This window comes from Thunnus maccoyii, chromosome 18, assembly GCF_910596095.1.
Source record: "Thunnus maccoyii chromosome 18, fThuMac1.1, whole genome shotgun sequence".
Classification (NCBI taxonomy): domain Eukaryota; kingdom Metazoa; phylum Chordata; class Actinopteri; order Scombriformes; family Scombridae; genus Thunnus; species Thunnus maccoyii.
The window spans coordinates 7,755,835-7,775,183 of record NC_056550.1 but is presented as its reverse complement, the minus strand read 5'-3'; the positions used below and the strand labels follow the sequence as shown (position 1 = coordinate 7,775,183).

At 39.5% G+C, this 19,349-nt stretch overlaps 3 protein-coding genes and 1 non-coding gene across 4 annotated transcripts; 2 read left to right on the top strand and 2 right to left on the bottom strand.

Annotated features, from left to right (window-relative positions):
- Positions 1-4: 4 nt before the first annotated feature.
- fam234b (family with sequence similarity 234 member B) lies at positions 5-8,575 on the bottom strand. Its single transcript, XM_042391761.1, has 13 exons — positions 8,430-8,575; positions 6,853-7,401; positions 6,084-6,197; positions 5,614-5,781; positions 5,406-5,521; positions 4,665-4,815; positions 3,093-3,234; positions 2,347-2,541; positions 2,099-2,177; positions 1,739-1,906; positions 1,401-1,521; positions 895-1,121; positions 5-766 (listed from the first exon to the last, which is right to left on the bottom strand). The coding sequence occupies exons 1-13, from the start codon at positions 8,572-8,574 to the stop codon at positions 764-766; spliced, it is 2,178 nt and encodes a 725-aa protein (XP_042247695.1). The 5' UTR covers position 8,575; the 3' UTR covers positions 5-763.
- Positions 8,576-9,443: 868 nt separating this feature from the next.
- LOC121885047 lies at positions 9,444-9,597 on the bottom strand. The gene has a single exon (XR_006092456.1). It is a non-coding gene; the product is annotated as a U12 minor spliceosomal RNA (small nuclear RNA).
- A 491-nt stretch (positions 9,598-10,088) lies between these two features.
- poldip3 (polymerase (DNA-directed), delta interacting protein 3) lies at positions 10,089-16,183 on the top strand. The gene is made up of 10 exons (XM_042391766.1): positions 10,089-10,194; positions 10,919-11,019; positions 11,401-11,831; positions 12,324-12,368; positions 12,527-12,604; positions 12,765-12,986; positions 13,648-13,725; positions 13,853-13,982; positions 14,194-14,260; positions 14,911-16,183. Exons 1-10 carry the CDS (start codon positions 10,094-10,096, stop codon positions 15,125-15,127), a joined length of 1,470 nt encoding a protein of 489 aa, XP_042247700.1. The 5' UTR covers positions 10,089-10,093; the 3' UTR covers positions 15,128-16,183.
- Positions 16,184-17,248: 1,065 nt separating this feature from the next.
- rrp7a (ribosomal RNA processing 7 homolog A) lies at positions 17,249-19,347 on the top strand. Its single transcript, XM_042391768.1, has 7 exons — positions 17,249-17,356; positions 17,561-17,703; positions 17,847-17,972; positions 18,290-18,413; positions 18,636-18,733; positions 18,819-19,026; positions 19,163-19,347. The coding sequence occupies exons 1-7, from the start codon at positions 17,290-17,292 to the stop codon at positions 19,246-19,248; spliced, it is 852 nt and encodes a 283-aa protein (XP_042247702.1). The 5' UTR covers positions 17,249-17,289; the 3' UTR covers positions 19,249-19,347.
- The last annotated feature ends 2 nt before the right edge of the window (positions 19,348-19,349 follow it).

Genomic DNA, 19,349 nt, shown 5'->3' with positions numbered 1-19,349 from the left:
CATGTAGCGTTAAGAATTCATTTTCACATTTTCTCTTGCAATATGTGAAGTTGCAGCTTACATTTGAATGCCATGACCATTTTAGCAGCCACATATTCTGAGAGATCAAACAATTGTTGGTTATATAACAATAAAAATAATCCAAACAATAAAACAAATCAATAAATACTGTACAGCATGAAATATTTACACACTCCTGATACTACTTAAGTTGGTGATGAGCAGTGAGGACAATATTAGTGGCTTGATGACAGAATGCATGTGACTTAGGGATGACACCACATGAGTATACTGGCCATGTAAGGTTTGTATGAGTGATGCTTACTGTAAACACATTTACATGTTCTTTCATCAGCATTATTGTGCTTCACTGTCACTGATAAACAACAGTTATTCTGTTGCCATCGAGTCCAAACAATCAGAAACATTCAATTAAATATTAATTCCTAAATGCAAGATAAATTATTTTAAATAAGCGTTTTCATAGTATAGACGTGATATAAAACAACAGGAAAAAACTAAACACAAGCAAAATCTCTACCTGCAAATAATCCTTTTTTTACAGTTAAAAAAAAAAATCTTTCTCAAGTAACAGAAAGTTAAATTCATACTTAGTGAACCTAACAGGATGTAAACAGCTTCAAATGAATTCTTAGTGTGTCCTCGGTGCAGAGCGATCCACAGCTTTTGTCCCTTGCCTGAGCATTTAGCCTTTAGTCGTACCTCTTGTTGTGACACAGGGCGTGGTAGCGGTGGCAGCTCATCACTAAACAAAGCAACACAGTTTAAGTGTATTTAGCTGACTGACAGTAGGCAATAATCATTGTAATGTCAAAATACTACAGATATTAAACAACAGTAAGAGATTATTATCACACTTAGTGTCTTTCTCACCTGGTTTTTGAAGGACAGATGCCTGAAGAATTTGTTGACCTCAAATACGCCTGGTTTAACAGGTTCCCCGCTCTTGTTGCTTTCCCCTAGTCTGACAATCTGTCCTTTAGTGATAGCAGCTCTGAGGCTCATGCTCTTAACTATCCGAGCGCCGGGCTCCGAATCCGGTGTGGGCCGGGAGGATACGGTGATGTAGGAAGCATCTTTCTGATTCTCCTGGTAACTCACTGTCAGAGAGGAAGTAGGAGAAAATAGGAGGAAGAACATTTCTTATCACTTGAACATGTGTATTAGTATCTTGGCATCTTTTTGGAAGTCAGACATTTGGATAGTGAATGATAAAAGTTATACAAAATCCATGCAGCATTATTCTACATATTGTTTTATGAAAAACTATGAAGACAGTTTATTTATTATGAAATAAACAGTTATTGCTCTGTATTGAAGCAGATGTTTTTCTACAGTATTCTGCAGCTACAGTGCATTTTATCTCTGGTGACGTTTACCTGCAGAGGTGACTGTTGTGTGCGTGGTGCTGGTGAGCTCCAGCAGGATTGTGGGATATACAGGGTGCAACAGGAATAGCTTTCTGATGAGCGGCTCCGCTGCAGCAACACCTGGTGCTACCTACACAGTTAATGTGGACAGTTTAGTGCCTTTTTCATTACATAAGTTGAGTATTTATTATTTTGGGTCAAACCCAGAGTTATTGGCTCCAGCTCAAACTCAAAGACAATGAAGTAAAATAAGCTGTGCACATGATTCATTCTGTTTTATCCATTTTTTTTTATTCATAGAGCAGAAGTGATTTGCCTCAATAAGCTTGTTCTCTAGGCAGACTCACAGTTGCCTTGGTGACATTCTTCTGCGCTTTGATTGGTTCGCTGGCCCAGAAGACAAAAGCTGATAGGCCAGTTGAGGTGGAGATCACTGAAGCTTCCAAAACAAGACGAGGACACACAAACTCTGCTGTCCAGAGAGAGTGCCCATCTACTCCGTCAATGACCTGCGCCTGACGAGAGAGAAAGAGGAAAAGCAGTAAACCAGTAGGATTAGAGCACACTTAGAGGTCAGTTAAAGCTTTATAATCAAGACTCTAAATCTTCATTTCTGTAACAAACAAACTGCCAAACAATTATATTTATGCAGCATGTGAACCCTTGTATTCATTTGATACCTGAAAAACCGAACTGAGCTGTTTTACCTTCATGGTGCCGTTTGCTGAATGCTGAAAAAAGAGATCAAGGACTCCATCATCATTGAAGTGTCCCAGGGCTGGTTGGCTGTGACAGGCAAAGAAATATTTTAGGGAAATTTTTTGCTAAATTCTGATATATAACTTGAAGTTCAAAAAGCTTAAAAAGTGTTTTTATATAATAATGTTGGCAGCAGAAATATAATACAATGATATAATAACTCAGTCAGTAGTGACAGTGATATGCAGGTCTGTACCTGTGAATGGGAGGTGACTTAGAGGTCCATTTTTTGTGCATGTCGGTCTGTCGGAGCACTGAGAGTTTGCTGGAGCCATAAACCAACACCCATTCACTTTTGGTGGAGTTCAGGTTAGAAACAGTGTCCAAGCTGTTGTGGTTGTTGCCAAAACCAGCCACAAGAGGGACCAGGAACTCTGCACGCTCAGATCCCCTGGAAAGACAATAACATAGGTGTCTATAAAAAAATAGTTTTCTGTGCCTTCTCTTTCACTGTCTGTACAACGCAGGAAATGGAAGATCCAGTTTCCCCAGTAACTCATGGAATAACATGCTTACAAAATTGTGTGTATATTGATGTTCTCATACTTTGTAACTTGGTTTTAATATTATGTAAGCAATGTGGGAGTATTACTGATATCCACTGGTACCAAAATCTACTGATTATTTAATCATTACCCTCCTTAAAAGTGAAAATATTGAAAACATTGGTAAGAGTTCAATCTGACACCACTTACTTTATTGTGGCTAGTGCATTTTTTAAAATCACTTCTTAATGTTTGAATCATCAGTATACTGTGATTAAGACCTATGAGGAATACTTCTATGCAAACAGTAAAGTGCCAGTAATGTTAGTTCAAGCATCACACTTGTGGTTTAGTAAATGTGTCTCCTTCATACTAACAGATTAAAGGTTCATGATTAACCAACAGAGAAGTATGTGTACGGTGTAAACAGAGCTATGTGCCAGTCACTGAGGCGTACCTGTAAATGTGTATGAAGGAGGAGGAATTGCTTTTCCTGAGTTCCTCCCAACCTGAATCCTTCCTTGTAAGCGGCTGGGTTATGGGCGGTTTGCCAGTAGCACGAGAGTAGATATCACTCAGAGAGATGGCCTCTACATTACCTGAGGAAAAAAGACATTGACACAATGTTTTAATACTGCAAATAAAATAACCGTATTAACTGAATCAGATAGGGTGGAATCAGGTAATTTGGGACACTTTTTGGTAAAATTACCAGGAGATCATCAAAAAAGCTAGTTACTCACTCCGCCAATGTTTTTATAAATTATCACGAATCTCTGCAGTATTCCTCTTTTGAAATTATGTTGTAAAGTATACTTACCTTCAAACACACCAAGACCCCTTCTCTCACGTTGTTGGCATGTTCAGGTAAAATGGGGCATTCATTTTCAGCTGAAATATTTTTTTTTATTTGAACATATAGTATATAGTACAATTGAACATAGTAATAGAAGGGCTGAACAGAGTAAAATAGGGAATCAGGTGTTGTATGAATACAAAAATAATTAAAAAATGATTTTACCTTAAACCTTTACATAACTCTTAAATGTTTCACATTTCATATTCATCATATTTCATCCCACTATGTTCTTTGGGTTTTAATTTTAATTGTTAAAACTTAAAAGGGCTGAACTGCCCAGTGAAACAAGCCAGAATACTGGTTATGAAACCATTCATAGGCCTACTGTGCATAGCCTACTGCTACTGTGAAATTATATAAATATATTATATAAATATTAAATCATTAGCCTAGGCTAATGTACACACATTAGCTTAGGCTAATGTACATACATACATTATCCTAGGCTAATGCACATTAGCCTAGGCTAATGTACATTAGTGTAGCGTGTTGTGTATATGTGTGAGACAAAATGTGTGACATGGTCAAAATAATACAAGAAAAAGCCTATAAAATTGATTAAATCACAACCTTATTGCAAATATTAACACTTAAACAACTGTCCCAATTTAGCTGAAATTCTTGTCCCATTTTACGAAACGCTGTTTGATAAAATGGGACGGTGCTTCAAATGCTTATTCACAAATAAACAATGTGTATTTGGCAAATATGTCTATTATAATTAAAAGACTTCGTAAAACACTTCATCATAATACAGTTCTGCAAATTGTTAAATAGTCTGTTTTTGGTTTAGCACCCTTATTATGCAAAAGTACAATTCAGTATGTCACAGCACTTACTGAGCGATTTGCCTGACCTGATGACCTTGAAGGTTTTGCCACACACTTCCTGGGTACCACAGACCAATCAAAATGATTGTTTTATGTTAAGTAGTATTGTAGCAACAATTCAATGACCTTTTCAGTGATTGGCTGCTAATATTTAAAGAGCAGAGTGCCTCAAAGCTTATATGTCCCATTATACCTGATGTCCCAAATTACCTGACATCACTCTACATTATAATGCTAACAGCATGGGAACGTTGTGCTTTTTCGATTTCAACTATTTGTAGCTGCAGTCATGCTTTAAAGTATTGAATTAGACCTCTACATTGCTGACTGCTTTCTTTACCTAGTCCAAAGAGGATGTAGTATGCCCCTTGTTGTGTCTCATGCAGCAAAGGACCAATCAGCTTTCCCTGTCCGGTGAGGTTGAAAGGCACGGGATGTCCGAGCTTCGTCCTGGTTCCCCCAGAGATCAGGGTCAAGGAGAGATCCAAAGCCTGAAAATGAACGCAGCAGAAAAAGTTATGTAGAATGCAAAGGCCTGGAAACATGATCGGTAAACTTTCAGCTCATGATCACATGACTGTTATTCCGAATGACAGTACCACTGTAAGAAAGATATACGTTAATGGTATTATTAACAGGAATGTCACCGGAGACACAATTATACAGCTTCATTTAGCGAGAGGAAACATCAGTCAGTAGTGTCTAATTTTCACACAACTATAATTTTGTAAATATTTTTTGTGTTACCACAAAGTCTTTTTTTTATTTCAAATATATTTAGTTGAAAGACCCTTGAGAAGAAGCTGAAATATGAACAACACAGGCAACATAACCACAAGTGTTGATCACTGCATCACTGATTGTTATGTACATTTCAAAGGACAGTTGTATCCAAAATAAGTTGAGGAGCAAACATATTGCTACTGAAAATGATTGAACAAACCCTGTAATTTTATAAGGTAAAAAGCTCCAATCATTGTTTTTCAAAGGACAGTTGCACTACAGAGCAAATTCTATGTAAAATGTCTCACTTCATATACATATGTGTAAGAGGAGAAGCATGTGGCTGACATAGAAATACCTCATTTGCAGGCAGGGTGGCTACCAGCAGATCTGGGACTGAGTCGTTGTCGAGGTCTGGAAGTAACACCGCCTGGGATTCAATGTTCTTCAGCAGGACCGACCCCAAGTGACTCCCTGGGGAGTGAAAGGAAACCTATTTGACCCTGTTTTAAATGCTTTGAATGGAAAAAAAAAAAAATGTGCAGCTTAAATGACTTTCTTCTAACCTGTGGCACCATCGACGGCCATGAGGATAGATTTGCCAATGAGGAGACACACAGGTGACGGCTGGGAGTTGTCCTGGAGACCACACTGGATGTACATCACAGACTCCCGCATGACATTCCTCCACAGCACCTGACCGCTGACTGCAGACAGGGCCACCGCACTGTAAACTGGGACGAAGAAAGGACATCATAAATCATTACGCAGCATTTACAAAAATCACAAACAGGATGAGATATTAAAGTGGATTTAGGGTTCAGCAGCTTAGCAGGACTAGCAAGATTAGACTAACTATGTAAGCGCACATAGTTCAGTACACATGGTAGCCATTTATGGCACAGAGACGCTATTGAGATTTAGAGGAGAGGGACACGTGCACATGATAATGACATCTTCCCTCTCTCATGATCTAAAATGTCTCCAATTTTAATGTGATGTCTGAAAAAACCCTTTCAAAGAATTCCTCACATACTTTTGTTCCCTTGTGTGGAATGAGTGTCATTGGTGCATTCAGTAACACCCAGTAAGACATCCTCCACCGAATCGCCATCGACATCCCACAATGCCAGTGCAGGTGGAGTGACACCTACACAGAGAAATCAAAACAGAATGAAAACCACCCACCAGTGTTATAAGTCTACCAGCTACTTTAACATCAGCCTTTTTTTTTTTCCGTTATTCTACATTTTGATGCTGTAGAGATAAGCAGGAGGAATTAAATGAAATAAAATAGTGAGTCATTAAAAGAGTAAAACACTTAATCGGACATTAAAGAAACAATACTGCAGAGTTTGTATTTATTGCCACGCTACAATATTTTCATAGTGCATGCTGAAACAGAGCATGTGGTGGGTGCAGCAGAGTGATGCAATCCTGTGTAATTACAGTTGACTAATTAAAGGGTGAGCCAGCGTTGTCTAGCCACAGAGACTCCTATGTTTATATAAAGTCAGCATTATTAATGGCGGCACCACCCACTTTACATGTCATCAAAGGAGTGTGAGTGCATATTGTGCATCATGGTTTTAGGCCAGTTAACCTTTAATAGATCACAATCTGGTCTAACTCTTCCCCTTTGTTTGTTTTTTTCTGGACTTTAACTTCCAGTAATTGTTTGTCTACATGTAGTTCAGGTAGAATATAAAGTGGAAGTAGCAGAGAACCTCAAACTCATCAGTCATGTTGTTACTGAAAATGTAGCTACAGTGATGTATCACAGACTTTGTTGTTATTCTGTTTACCTCCTGCATCTCCCAGTTCTCTCTCCCATTGTGGCCTGTTTCCCAGTCCTCCCTTCTGGCAGGGAATCAGGAAAGCACAAAGCAGCACGAGCAATGTGGCGCAGACCACAGGCACCAGGAAAAATGCAGTTCGGATGGCGTTCTTCATCCTCATCCTCTTTTCTTCCACATCACTACTACAACCCCCGAGCCCAGCGCCTCCCAATGTCCCGGGTCCCCCTCTGTCCTCCCTCATCCTGTCCCTGCCGGAGTCCCTGTGGTTCCAGTACTGCATGCCTTTCATGTCATCTCTGTCCTGCCTGGATTTGTTGGGGAGCCGCTCTCTCCATTCGTCCTCCTCTTCTTCCTCATCCTCCTGCCCTTCATCTTCGGCACCCACGAGTCTTCCGGATCTGCCACCCCGCAGCTTTGAGGAGCCGGTGCCGAGGCAGCTGTCCCTGCCGAGGCCATTTCGGGGGTAGTTGAGCACGAGGTCATCTTCTTCGCTCTCATCCTCGCTGTCTGCTTGGGTGAGAGGGTCGTACTCCCCTAACTCCGAGCCCTTCTTCCCTGCGGAGACACAGAGGCTGATCATGAGGTTCAACTGTCCCATGTAGTTATGAGTTAGAGTATGGCTGGGACAACTGATAGTCATATTGCGATATGACTCTGCTGATATATTATTGATACTTAATTACTAATATATTCCCTTCAGCACTGGTACATTATAGATGCATCCTTCCTTTACTCTGAGCATTTTAACTCTGGAAGTGCTTTTCATCAGTGGTGTTATGTTTCCACTTTATGGCTTTTTCACATCTCATTACATGTTTTTGACATAATGGCCTTTTTCCTCGATATGTCCAAGTCCAATAATGCATTTTACTTATCAGTTTTGGCACAGAAAAACAAAATACAGGACAATATGCAGCTGAGGGCAATAATAAGAGTAAAGTTAGTTAGTATCTCTAATATCTTTGAGCTGCCCATATAGTTTAACTTGTACAATACTTCTACTACTACAACTAATTACAATAACAACTCTTACAATGATTAAATATAGGTTATTTTTCAGTTAAAAAAGAACAAGCAAATAAATAAATAAACAAATGCTGTAGGCTGCCAATAGTAGAGCTGCCAAAATAGAATAAATTACATTACAAACGCACATGACTGGTAGTCCCATGTATAATCAGTGGCGTCGGGCCTGGCGCAGTATTGTTATCACGCTTTACTTGTTTACTCTCCAGCAGCAGCAGCAGCAGCAGCTCGGTCCGTTAGTGTTGGGTTAACATTAGCTAGCAGCCCGCTAACAGTCAGCACACAACACACACACGCTTTAACAGAGGGATGCTCTGCACACACTGTAAACCAAACATCCATCTTATATAACAGACTCTGGAAAACGTGCGTCGATTTAATATGACAACGAACCGATGCTAAATGTTTGACATGACAGTTAATAAAAATTAATCAACTGCATTTAAAGAGCTGAGATGCGAGTGAGAACTGTCAGTCATCCAGTCTGGACCGATGACAGATTCATGACCGTTTGATCGCTTCTCGTGTGAGGTTGAAATATGTGTAGCGGGTCTTACCGGGCAGTTTGAGGGCACGAGACAGAGCTGCAGCCATTTCTCCTCTGATTGATCCTCGATTGATCCGCGACACCGCGACGTGAAGCAGCGCTGATGAGCGGGTCCAATTGGACATCAAGTTGGAGCTGCGCCTGCCCAACTGCATCCTGGGACTTGGAGTTTACCGTCATGCCTTTTGAGCAACGGTTTTTTGGCAGTTTTTTTTTTTTTTTTTTTTTTTTTTTGCTGTATGCTTATGAAAAAAAACATGAATCCCACATTTTACTGGCCAAAGTATCAGCTATAGACAATATGATATCACAAAGTCATTTTTTAAAAGCATTTTCAGTCCTCGTACCTTATTCCTGCACTAATGCAATATAAAACTATATGTTTGTGTTTTGTTTAAATTTGGGAGTGCGTTTCAGCATTGCGTATTTGCAATTAATACAAACTAATACTGAGCAGCCCTATTTGAGATGATTTTGAACCCTTGGTTCCCCCTATACACGTGAAGTACACCGTATGATAGTGAAATGAATAATTGTGAGGCATTCGAGGCAATGTACTGTATACCCACTACCCCATGTTATGTGTTGTTGTGTTCTGTACTTTTTGTTGTTGTTGTGGTTGTTTGTTTCTTTTTTGTATGTCTATCTTGTATAAATGTGAAAGTGTAAATAAAAATAAATAAACAAGACAACAGTCGTGTACAATATACAAGAAATAACATGTTTGTTTTCATCGGTATCATTGTATTGCTTTGCATTATATCACGTTTCTAAGACCCTAGACTCTTTAAAAAAAAATTTTAAAAAAAAGGCATAAAAAAGCTTTCCATTCAGGAAGGCTTCTTATCTTCACTCATTATTATTTTCTTTATGTTGTGTGTTCTATGCTATTAATACTATAGCACTTTGAGTTTCACTATTTTTTTGTATGCATGTTTTGTATGAATGTTATTTATACATCCATGATATCATTGCGCATTAAACGTGCGTGAAATATTTGTTTATCTTATACTTTCAAGGGTTCAGGGAAGGTCCTAGTCCCGCAAGGCATCTCACAAAGTAGGTGAGTCACCTCAGCAGGCAGACCTGTCCCCTTTCAAAAATTGATCTCGTTAAATGTACGAGGACGCGGGCGTCACCCCGCATCGTTATTTTCCTTACTCATCAGTTTAAGGCATAACTAATCAATTGCCGAAGACCGGGGTAATCACAGTGTCCAGGACTTCTCTGTTAGGGTGCCGACTATGAGCCACTTGCAGCAGTGTATTTTATTTTCTAAAAACAGTTGTGTTTGTATCAAACAATGGCTTGTGAAATTTAATTTTTGAACAGTGTTTTAATGACCATAAACTGCATTTGCTTCGTAAAACCAAGGTGCTTGTTGCGACAATATGGCGCAAAGGCTCATGGGTAGAGTGGCATGTTATGGCGTTTGCATTTTGTCAAGAGTAATCGATCGCCGATTAGTCATTAGAACGTGGACAGCGGGTTCATTCTTCATGAGTGCAGCTCCGTGTTTCAAAATTATATTGCCATTCATTCTTTAATTGTGGAGCATATGATTTGATGAACAAACAATGGTATGGAAAACATTAAAATACATCGTCAGCTCCTCGTAGCCATTTGGCTGTCCAGTCCAACTCGGCTCCCGTACTCCAAGCTAAATACCTTCGCATGCACGCATGCGCAGTTAGACAGTGTGAGAAAATGGCAGACGTCTCTTTGGATGAAGTGATACGACAGCGCGGTATTAATACCAAGGTGCCCGCCAAACGGTACGAAAACTATTATTTCACTGATATATGCACGTTTATTAAGTTTGCGCTAACCTGCAGTAACATGTTTAAAAGTATTATGAGAGCTCAGAGCTGTTGGCAGCGTGTACTTCGTAAACGCGAGGCTAACTTGTTAACATTAGCTGTAGGCCATAACGTCCGAAGCCATTCATCGTTAAATTTAGCACAATATGGGTTAATTATTCAACTAACCCCTGTTTTTTTAACCAAACTTTGTGCAATTTTTGTGGTCGAGATAACGCATACATCTGGAAAGCTTCAACTAATTTGCTTAGCTGTCTTGTTTGTAGCTTCATTCGCCTACTTTAGCTGGCTAGCAGCGTTTATGTTAGCAGGGTTTCGCTCTCACTTATTGAACAAATATGGTTGCTGGAAGCACTGGGTCAGATTAGGATGATGGCTTGTCCAAATCTATCATGCTTAAGATGTCTCTTATTGTCTGCATATATCATAACCCAGAACGACAACCTATAACTCAAATGCATTCCCTTTGTACTGTGTGTAAACAATTAGCGCAGCTTAAATCATCTACTAAAAGAAATAATGAAAAGGAAAATGAATGATACTGTTGCAAATATTACTTTCAAAATATGTAACTCTAGAGTTCTTAGAAACGTAAAAATGTTGGACGAACAAAAAAAAATCTAACGGGTGTCTTTAAGTGCAATTGATTAACTCAAACAGACTTTGTTCTTTCTCTCAGACCCATGTTTGGACGGGGTGCAGGAGGGACTGGCAAGAGTTTTGACGCCCGACAGAAGATCGGGGTTGGTGATGTCAGACAGCGACTTGGAGGAGGAACGGGTAAGGGCCACTATTGTCTATGCATATAAAAAATAAGGGAGAACGTGGATTAGGACCACAAAGACCACTCCACAGACCATTCACCAAGTGATCCGGACCACCAGCTTCAGCGCCTCTAAGTGGTAGTAACCAGTGATTCGTGTTAGCGACCATGGTCAGCAGACAGACCACTGAATTGGCTACAAGCCTTGCACAGTAATCAGTGATCTGTGTTAGCGCCCACGGTCAGTGGGCAGACCACTGAACTGGCTACAACCCCTTTATTAGAACTTCTCTATTCACTTATGCCTCATATTATGTGAAAACCAACTGGTTAGTGACCGTTATGCTTTAGCTATTTATATGTAGCTCACCCTCAATCTACTTCCTGTCTACCATCAGGGTTTCAAGTGAAAGATGCCAGAGAAAAGCTGGGTCAGAAGGATGCTCGTTTCAAAATCCGTGGGCGGGGAGGAGCAGGAGGAGTGCAGGATGCTCGTCAGATGATCAACTCACGCAAACAGGGGCAGAATCAGTTCAGTGTCCCTGCACAGACCACGCAAAAGACAGCAATAACACACCAACTACAGAGCCAGACACTTGTACCACAGATACAGATACACACCATCAACAATCTTGCTGGTGTAAACACAAGGCAGTTTGCCCCCAATGTACAAGGACTGAGTGTGAGGGGAAGCACAACGCCTCAGCTGAGCAGTAATAACAAGAGAATGATGGATGCTCGTGACAGACTGAGCCTCAAGAGGAGCATCGGAGGGACGCAGACACAGGCAGCCGCTGCAACACCTTTTAAAATAACCAAGACCATCCAGGTGAGGTTCAAATAAGTTGTTTTATCCCTTGAAAGATCAGTTGCACAGCCAGCATGTATGTATGTGTATGTATACTTGTTGAATTCTTAAAGCATACTGACATGTAGAGCTGCAACAATTCATTTGTGACAGAAAATTAATTGGCAACTGTTTTGATAACTGAATAATCGTTTTAGTCATTTTTCAAACAAAAATGTAAAAACATACTTCAGTTCCAGCTGCTCACATTTGAAGTTTTGCTACTTCTATGTGTCATACATGACAGTAAACCGAATATCTTTGGGGTTTGGACTGTTAGTCAGACAAAACATGACATTTTAATACATCTCCTTGAGCTGTAGGAAATTAAAATGCATATCTTTCAATACTTTCTGACAACTCAGACTAAACGACTTATTGAAAAAATAATCTATAGATCTCTCGAGATTGAAAATACTCACAGATCTACTGACATGCTTACTGCAATCTGATGTATGATGTTTCTTTTTACAGCAACATCCAGTGGGGATGTCAGCTGGAATACGTGCAGCTTCACAGGTAGAACTGTTTTTTCTTGACATGTTTAAACATGAGGGATTAGTGTAATTCTCATGTTTACAAAAATATTCCTCTGAAAGCAGAACAGTATGTTTCCCTTTATATTATTGCTCAAAGCATAACACATGTGACTAAACAGATTATTTTGTCTCCCACAGCCTATCTCAAATGAGCATGCTGGGACCCCCAGTAAACAAATAAAGATCACTACTGCTAACAATGTGCTACCATCACGGGTAAGAGCTGCTTCATGACTGCTGACCTGACCTGACCTTACATACCGTTTAAATCAGCAGAGACTCAAACACATACTTAAGTTGTCACATGTCCAGTCTGTTTCCTGCATGAAATTAAACTCTTAAATTAAACTTCTTTTCATTCCTTTATTTCGTACAGCCTGGTACGGTGGGCTCCGCATTCTCCATGTCAGCCCCAATTACCAAGGTGGTTAAAAATGATGCTTACACAGCCCCGCGTCCTCCTGTCCCCGTGGCTCCCACCCGGCCCAACACCAGCATGGCTGCCACCCGGTCCTCAGCTCCAGCCTTGCAGCCAGTCTCCAGGACCCTCCAGCAAAGCACAGCAGAAACCAGCAAAACACCTCCTACTCCCCCTCAGGTAAACACTCCTGCTTGCATCTGTAGTTCACTATATTTTTCCATGCTAGGAACTTGATTTTGTCCCCTACTCTCCTACTTTTACTCCCAGTGCTTTTTAATTTCACTAAAAAAAGATAATATTTAGGAAATTACAAAATATTATTGGTGAAAAATAGGTGGGAAAGTACTTTGTGGTACCAGCCAGAGTTTATCTGCACCACTGACAAATATTTTGTCAGTATTTTACTTTGAGTTGACTTCAATGAACTTAAAAGTTTCATGTTGTTAGAAAACCAAATACTGTGTAATGTTTTATTATGAACATACAATTGAATTTTCCATTGAAGGAAATTTGCAAAAATGTTTGTATGTTGTCAATTATAATTCTTAGAAAGAAAGAAAATCTGAATCAGCAGGTCAGACTTTAAAAAACGGAAATCGGTATCAGCCAAGAGAATTGCAGTCTGTGCATCTCTAGCCCAAACTGGTTGTGTGTTGTGACCACTTCATTATAATGGCAGGACTGCAATAACTGTAAATCTATATATTAGCCTGACAATCTCTTTGTTTTTCTAAGATATTTTTCCTGTTGGTATGTTAACCTTACCACCACAGTGACTCACATGTTTTTATGTCATTTCATATTCTTGATATTGTTGTGTTGTTATGTTTCTTTCTAGCCTGCATTCAGTCCTTTGGAGGGGACAAAAATAACGGTGAACAACCTGCATCCCCGGGTCACTGAGGAAGACATAGTTGTGAGTAAATCGCAATTTGCCAATAACCCTTTCGTGATGGTATGTATTTAGATGATGTGCTTAGGGCTGTTGTGCCCATAATGACTCATTGAGCACGGGTTTGTACTCTACATCTATTTGTCCACAGGAACTGTTCTGTGTGTGTGGTGCCTTGAAGCGAGCGCGGCTGGTGAAGGTGGGCGTGGCTGAAGTGGTGTTTGTCCGTAAAGAGGACGCTGTGAGCGCATACAGGAAGTACAACAATCGCTGCCTGGACGGTGAGTGCTAGTAGCAAGGACGTACACATCAGATGGCTCTCTGGGTTTTGGGCACTGTCTCTGATTGCTGATTAGGGGCATCTTTGTATTTGTATTCATTAAAACAAAGTGTTTTTATTGAAATAAAGGGTGGCCCAATTAGATGTACTCAGCATCAGTATGTTCCTGTGTATCATGATCTGTTTTTTCTTTTCTCCTTGTCCACCCCCAGGCCAACCAATGAAGTGTAACCTTCATATTCAGGGAAATGTCATCACTTCTGATCAGCCCATTCTATTGTAAGTGTGCCCTCAGGGCTTCATTCCTTCATTTCAAATTAATGAGGAGTTGACTTTGATCATGTGCATATACTTAATTTTGCATATTTCTAATGAGCTGTAATTTGCCCCTACCCTTAATTTCTACAACGTATGTCAACCATTTGTTTATTTAAGTATAAAGAACAGTGATGCTGCTTCTTTTAAATTTGCAAGTAATGACCTACAAACACTAGAACAGTGACTATGAAGGCAGGATTTGTTCAGCATCTCATTGTAATGTCTGACAAGCTATTTAGAGGTACATTGAGTTGCCTTTTGATGATGCAGTTAATCAGATAACACATTTTGTGATTAGGTTATTCTGTCTAAGCAATGGGCATGGTCTTTCAAATTGACCACCTACTAAAGGTTTTGATTAAACTTGATGATATCAAGTTTAGCTTAATATTTAAATGTGAATGCCATTAACTGTTGCTGTGTTTGTGGCTTTCACTAATCACAGGAATCTCTCTCTGCTTTTTACTGGATTGTTTGAATGACAACTATCTTTTTTTCTTTTTTTTTTTTTTAAATATGCAAAAGTCATGGATTTGGTGAGACCCTGTGTATCCATTTGTGGTCTTGAGGAAATGTGACGTCTCTCTCTCTCTCTCTCCTGATCCTTACAGGAGGCTCAGTGACACTCCAGGCACCGGCAGCGGTACAAAGAAAGACGGCCTGCCCCCCTCCTTGTCTCGCCCCGCCGGTCAGCGAGCCTCCTCTCAGCCCACTCCAGAGGTGGACCCCCAAACCATCCTCAAAGCTCTGTTCAAGTCCACCGCACAGTCCACCTCCACCACTGAGCCCCCTAGCTCACAGGCCACCGCCTTTCGCATCAAGATATAGTTCATGTCTAGTATGAATACACTGTCTGTCCATAAACATATTACTGCATTCTCAGTGTTCACATACAAACTGTGGTTTTCATCTCGCCATCAGGCAGCCTGCACTCTCTCATATGAAGCTGATTTTTACACATTTGATATACACGACTACTCTGAACGTGAGATACATGGATACGCAACATCCTGTTTTTGATTTTGTGGTATCCAAATGTCACCTGTTTGTTCCTGAGATGGACCAATGGAAAGAAGTGTAATGAGATTTGTTGTTTTAATTCAATGTGGTGGAGGATGCCAAATCACACCGGATGTGTAGGGATTTTTTTTTTTTCTGTTTTTTGTCAATTCTGTGCAAACCTGTTTGGATATGTTGAGGTTTTTGTTTGTTTTTTTTAATACTCCAATTTAACTCTACCTGTCCTCCCCTCCCTAAAAAAGAGAGAAAACTCATTAACAGAACAGATTGACAGACAACATTGTCTTCACCCAGAGATATGTTGTGTTCAAGGCCCTGTACACCCACACAGCTGTGTTCAGTTATATTGTCTATAGCTCCTTTAGGATTGTCCTGCTATGTACAGACCATAGAAATAAGACTGAATATACACCATACAAAAATAGAAGAAACAGAGGACATTACACTAGATATATCTATCTGATTTAGCAGGGTGATGAAGTTGTCCTTCTCCCTGTATCTGACATGAAGTCTTGATAGTCAAAATAACTCAACCTGTGTGAGTAAATCAGGGATGGGCAGAAACCATAATAACGTTTAATTTCAGTAAACCAGTTCTCAAACAGTCAGATTATGCTGATGTTTTGTTTGGTTTTACCATTCGTGTAACATCCAGATTCTTGTGTGTTCTGTTTGTGACTGGGTTTACTTGGTTGTCCGGTTTTGAAGCAGTATATGTTTAATTCTTTCTACTATACATTACACCCGATTTTTGTTGAAAGACTGTAAATTACATTCTGTTGTTTTCTTGGTATGTCAGTCAAGGAGATACTAGAGAGGTCAGATCTGTCTGTGAAATGTCACCATTAAATATTTAGCTTTGTAGATGTTGTCTGAGATTTGTTTTTCCTGGGTGCCACATGATGGTTATTTTCCTGTTTCAGCTGCTTCATGTACTTCTATTGTCATGGTTGAGGAAACTTGACACCAATGAGTTGAAATCAAAAACACAAAGGGACACACTATTTTACCAATCATGTTAAATCCAGAATACGTAGATTTCTAATCTGGGATGGACAAGTGGGTAAATTGGATGACCAGACAAATTTCTTTCAGATTGAATGCAAGTTTACAGTTTTGTATGAAAATGTAGAGTCAACTCCCATTTCTCAATGCCATAGTTGCTAAAATAAGAAAAAAAAGTAGTTGTAACCCAAAATATGTATATATATAAAGCATACAGTAACAGGTATCTATTAAACATTTTAATTATGTTTTTTCTTTTAATTCTAGCAATACAAATTGGCTGTATGATAGAATAATTGTTTTAAGCAACTGGGCAAAATAGTGGACAAAATCCATACAGTCATCATGTCCTTGTGGCATCTGTGAAAAAGTGTACACAAAAACTTGACAGCAAATGAAATTCCTCATATCTCTCAAGTGCAATCACAGTTTGCCCTATTTTCAGAAGCCTGCTTTTATTAACTGACCTTATCAATCAAATTTAGACTATTAGCTGTGAAGGGTTTATTTTCCTTTCCCTTTGAGCATGGTAACTCTGAATATTACATATTTACATTTAAAACTCAACAGCCATAACTATTATAAAAAGCTTTGAAGCAGGATTACATTATAACTGACATGCAAAAAGTAAAAACTAAATAGTTTTACCTTGTTAAAAAATTACCCATGTAATTAGAAACCCTCTCTATTTATGTTTGTGTTGAAAAGATGGCAATATAGTAATATTATTAAAAACATGAACACATTGAGACCATAGACATTATGAGACACCATATATTCTAATAATTAAACTCTTGAAACATACCGCTGGTAAAAAAAAAGAAAAAAAGAAAAGACGTATGTATATAATGGTTTAATTTTCATTTTATCTGACGTGTTTCTATCATGGATGTATCTATTTGTATATTAAAAAATAAAGACAAATCCGCTTTAGTTGTACTTCCGGTGTTATAGGTCACGACAAAATGGCGCCGTCCAAGAAGAAACATGCCAGTGGCACAGAGGCTTGTGTTATTCCTGGAGGATTTACAGGTATTAATGGAGACAAATTTTGAATACTAACTTCAGCATTTCGATAGAAAACAAATTTCTCCTCAGACCGAAGCTTTTTCTTGTCATTTCACACGGTCGTGGTGGTTAGCTTCATCTTGTAGCACTTCTTGTACCTGTAAAGCAGCAGATAACGTTAATGTGTGATGTGTTGGCTTCAGGGTTGTTTTTCTTGTCTCCCTTCAGTGCTTTCTTTGCAGTTTAGCTCCAACAGCGTTGCTCAACATAAGCTGTATGTGAAAGAGCACAAAGTACGAGCAGAGAAGAGTTCACACAGGCCGCTGGACAGGACTTTATTTGTCCTCAACATCCCTCCATACTGCCCAGAGGTACCGTTTATGTTGCTATGAATGGTGAACTGTCAAGTTTGGTTGATTTGTCAATCATTGAAACACTTCCTCATCAATCATTTCATCGTAGATGATTACAGACTAGCCTGTTGTTCATTCCTGCCTTGCTGTTTGTGTTTCAGGATGTTGTCAAAGAGTTGTTCTCGCAGTTTGGCAGTATTCAGTCAGTGGAGTTGAGAGACCACCCGGGCTCATTTCAGCAGTCTGGACCGACTCTGTCCAGGTTCTTCAGGCCAGCTGAAAAGCAGGTTCGCTTTCACTTTTAAAACACTACATGGTTTAACTCCAGTATACATTTGTGAGCTTTTGTGCCCCTCTTTACCTGCACACAACCTCAGATCTCACAACAAAACTCTGCTAACAGTCCCCTGATCTAGACTTAAAACTAAAGGAGACTGTGCTTTTGCTGTCAGGGCCCCAAAACTCTGGAACAGTCTTCCTGTCGAAATTTATCTTGCGACCTTTCTAACTTCTTTTAAATCACAATTTTTATAAACTTGTTATTTTGTATTATTTGTGAAGCACTTTCAGGTCATTATTTTCCTTTTCTCTCTGTCTCTTCCAGGGCTTCAAAGTTGGCTACATTGTGTTCCAGAAGTCCTCCAGTGTGACAGCAGTTAAATCACATCCCCATAATGTGCCTCTGATCGTCAGCACAGAGCATCATCCAGTGAGGACAGGAGTAGAGAGTGAGTGACTCTACAGCAAGGCATTTACTTTTACTAATGCAAAATCTCATGTTATATTTTCTTTTTATTTCAAAATATGGTTGTTGTATTGCTTTGTATTTACTCTAAACTATGAATCAAGTATTAGAATTTTAGTGTGAGCCAGGTACTCGTTGAGCATTTAAGATATGGAACAAGTCAGTTTTGTGACACATACATACATGTTGTGTTTTCCAATGACAGAATGGATTCAGCAGTACACACAGACTTTCATTCAGCCGGAAAAACTGCAACAAATGGTCGACACGTTCATGGAAGACTACGACAAGCGTAAAGAAGAGGTGAGAATTCTGCAGCTTTTCCTCCAACATCAATCACCCATCTACTTCACGTAACTTTAACTTGGGTTGGTGTTCTGTGTCACAGGAAGCGGAGCGGCAGAGGATGGAGGCTGAGCAGCAACAAGAAGATGAAGAAGGCTGGGTGAAAGTCACTAAGGGACACAAGGGCGCCAAGGCCCGCCCTCATAGTGAGGCAGCCAACCAGAGGACTCTACAGAAAGAGATAAGGAAAAAGAAGAGGAAGGAGCTCATGAACTTCTACACCTGGCAGCACAGAAACACACAGAAAGAACGTAAGTGGCTAGTATTTAAATTGAATTACAGAGCCTATGGAAACAATTAGGGTTACGTGGCATTGTGCATTTAATTTTCTCCATTTGCAATTTTCAGTAAAGGAGATAGTAATTATATTTCATGTTTTTCTTTCAGATATTGCTGAACTAAGGAAAAAGTTCGAGGAGGACAAACAGAGAATAGCTCTGCTGAGGGCGCAGAGAAAGTTCAGACCTTATTGAGTCATCTAACCGGATTTTTCTTCTTTCTTCACTACTTTTGTGTGTTTTAGTTACATTACAAACCTGAGCTTTTTTGTGTTAATAAACTATTCTGATTTACC

What these genes read in the sequence shown, in the direction of transcription:
- fam234b (XM_042391761.1), bottom strand. Translation starts at nt 8,574, where the DNA reads ATGCAGTTGGGCAGGCGCAGCTCCAACTTGATGTCCAATTGGACCCGC. An exon ending in CAGCAAACGGCACCATGAAG is followed by an intron (nt 1,907 to 2,098) that starts GTAAAACAGCTC and finishes CTCTCTCGTCAG; the next exon opens with GCGCAGGTCATTGACGGAGT. An exon ending in CACAACAGTCACCTCTGCAG is followed by an intron (nt 1,122 to 1,400) that starts GTAAACGTCACC and finishes CCTCTCTGACAG; the next exon opens with TGAGTTACCAGGAGAATCAG.
- poldip3 (XM_042391766.1), top strand. Translation starts at nt 10,094, where the DNA reads ATGCACGCATGCGCAGTTAGACAGTGTGAGAAAATGGCAGACGTCTCT. An exon ending in ACCAAGGTGCCCGCCAAACG is followed by an intron (nt 10,195 to 10,918) that starts GTACGAAAACTA and finishes TCTTTCTCTCAG; the next exon opens with ACCCATGTTTGGACGGGGTG. An exon ending in CAACAATCGCTGCCTGGACG is followed by an intron (nt 13,983 to 14,193) that starts GTGAGTGCTAGT and finishes GTCCACCCCCAG; the next exon opens with GCCAACCAATGAAGTGTAAC.
- rrp7a (XM_042391768.1), top strand. Translation starts at nt 17,290, where the DNA reads ATGGCGCCGTCCAAGAAGAAACATGCCAGTGGCACAGAGGCTTGTGTT. An exon ending in TATTCCTGGAGGATTTACAG is followed by an intron (nt 17,357 to 17,560) that starts GTATTAATGGAG and finishes GTCTCCCTTCAG; the next exon opens with TGCTTTCTTTGCAGTTTAGC. An exon ending in TCAGGCCAGCTGAAAAGCAG is followed by an intron (nt 17,973 to 18,289) that starts GTTCGCTTTCAC and finishes TGTCTCTTCCAG; the next exon opens with GGCTTCAAAGTTGGCTACAT.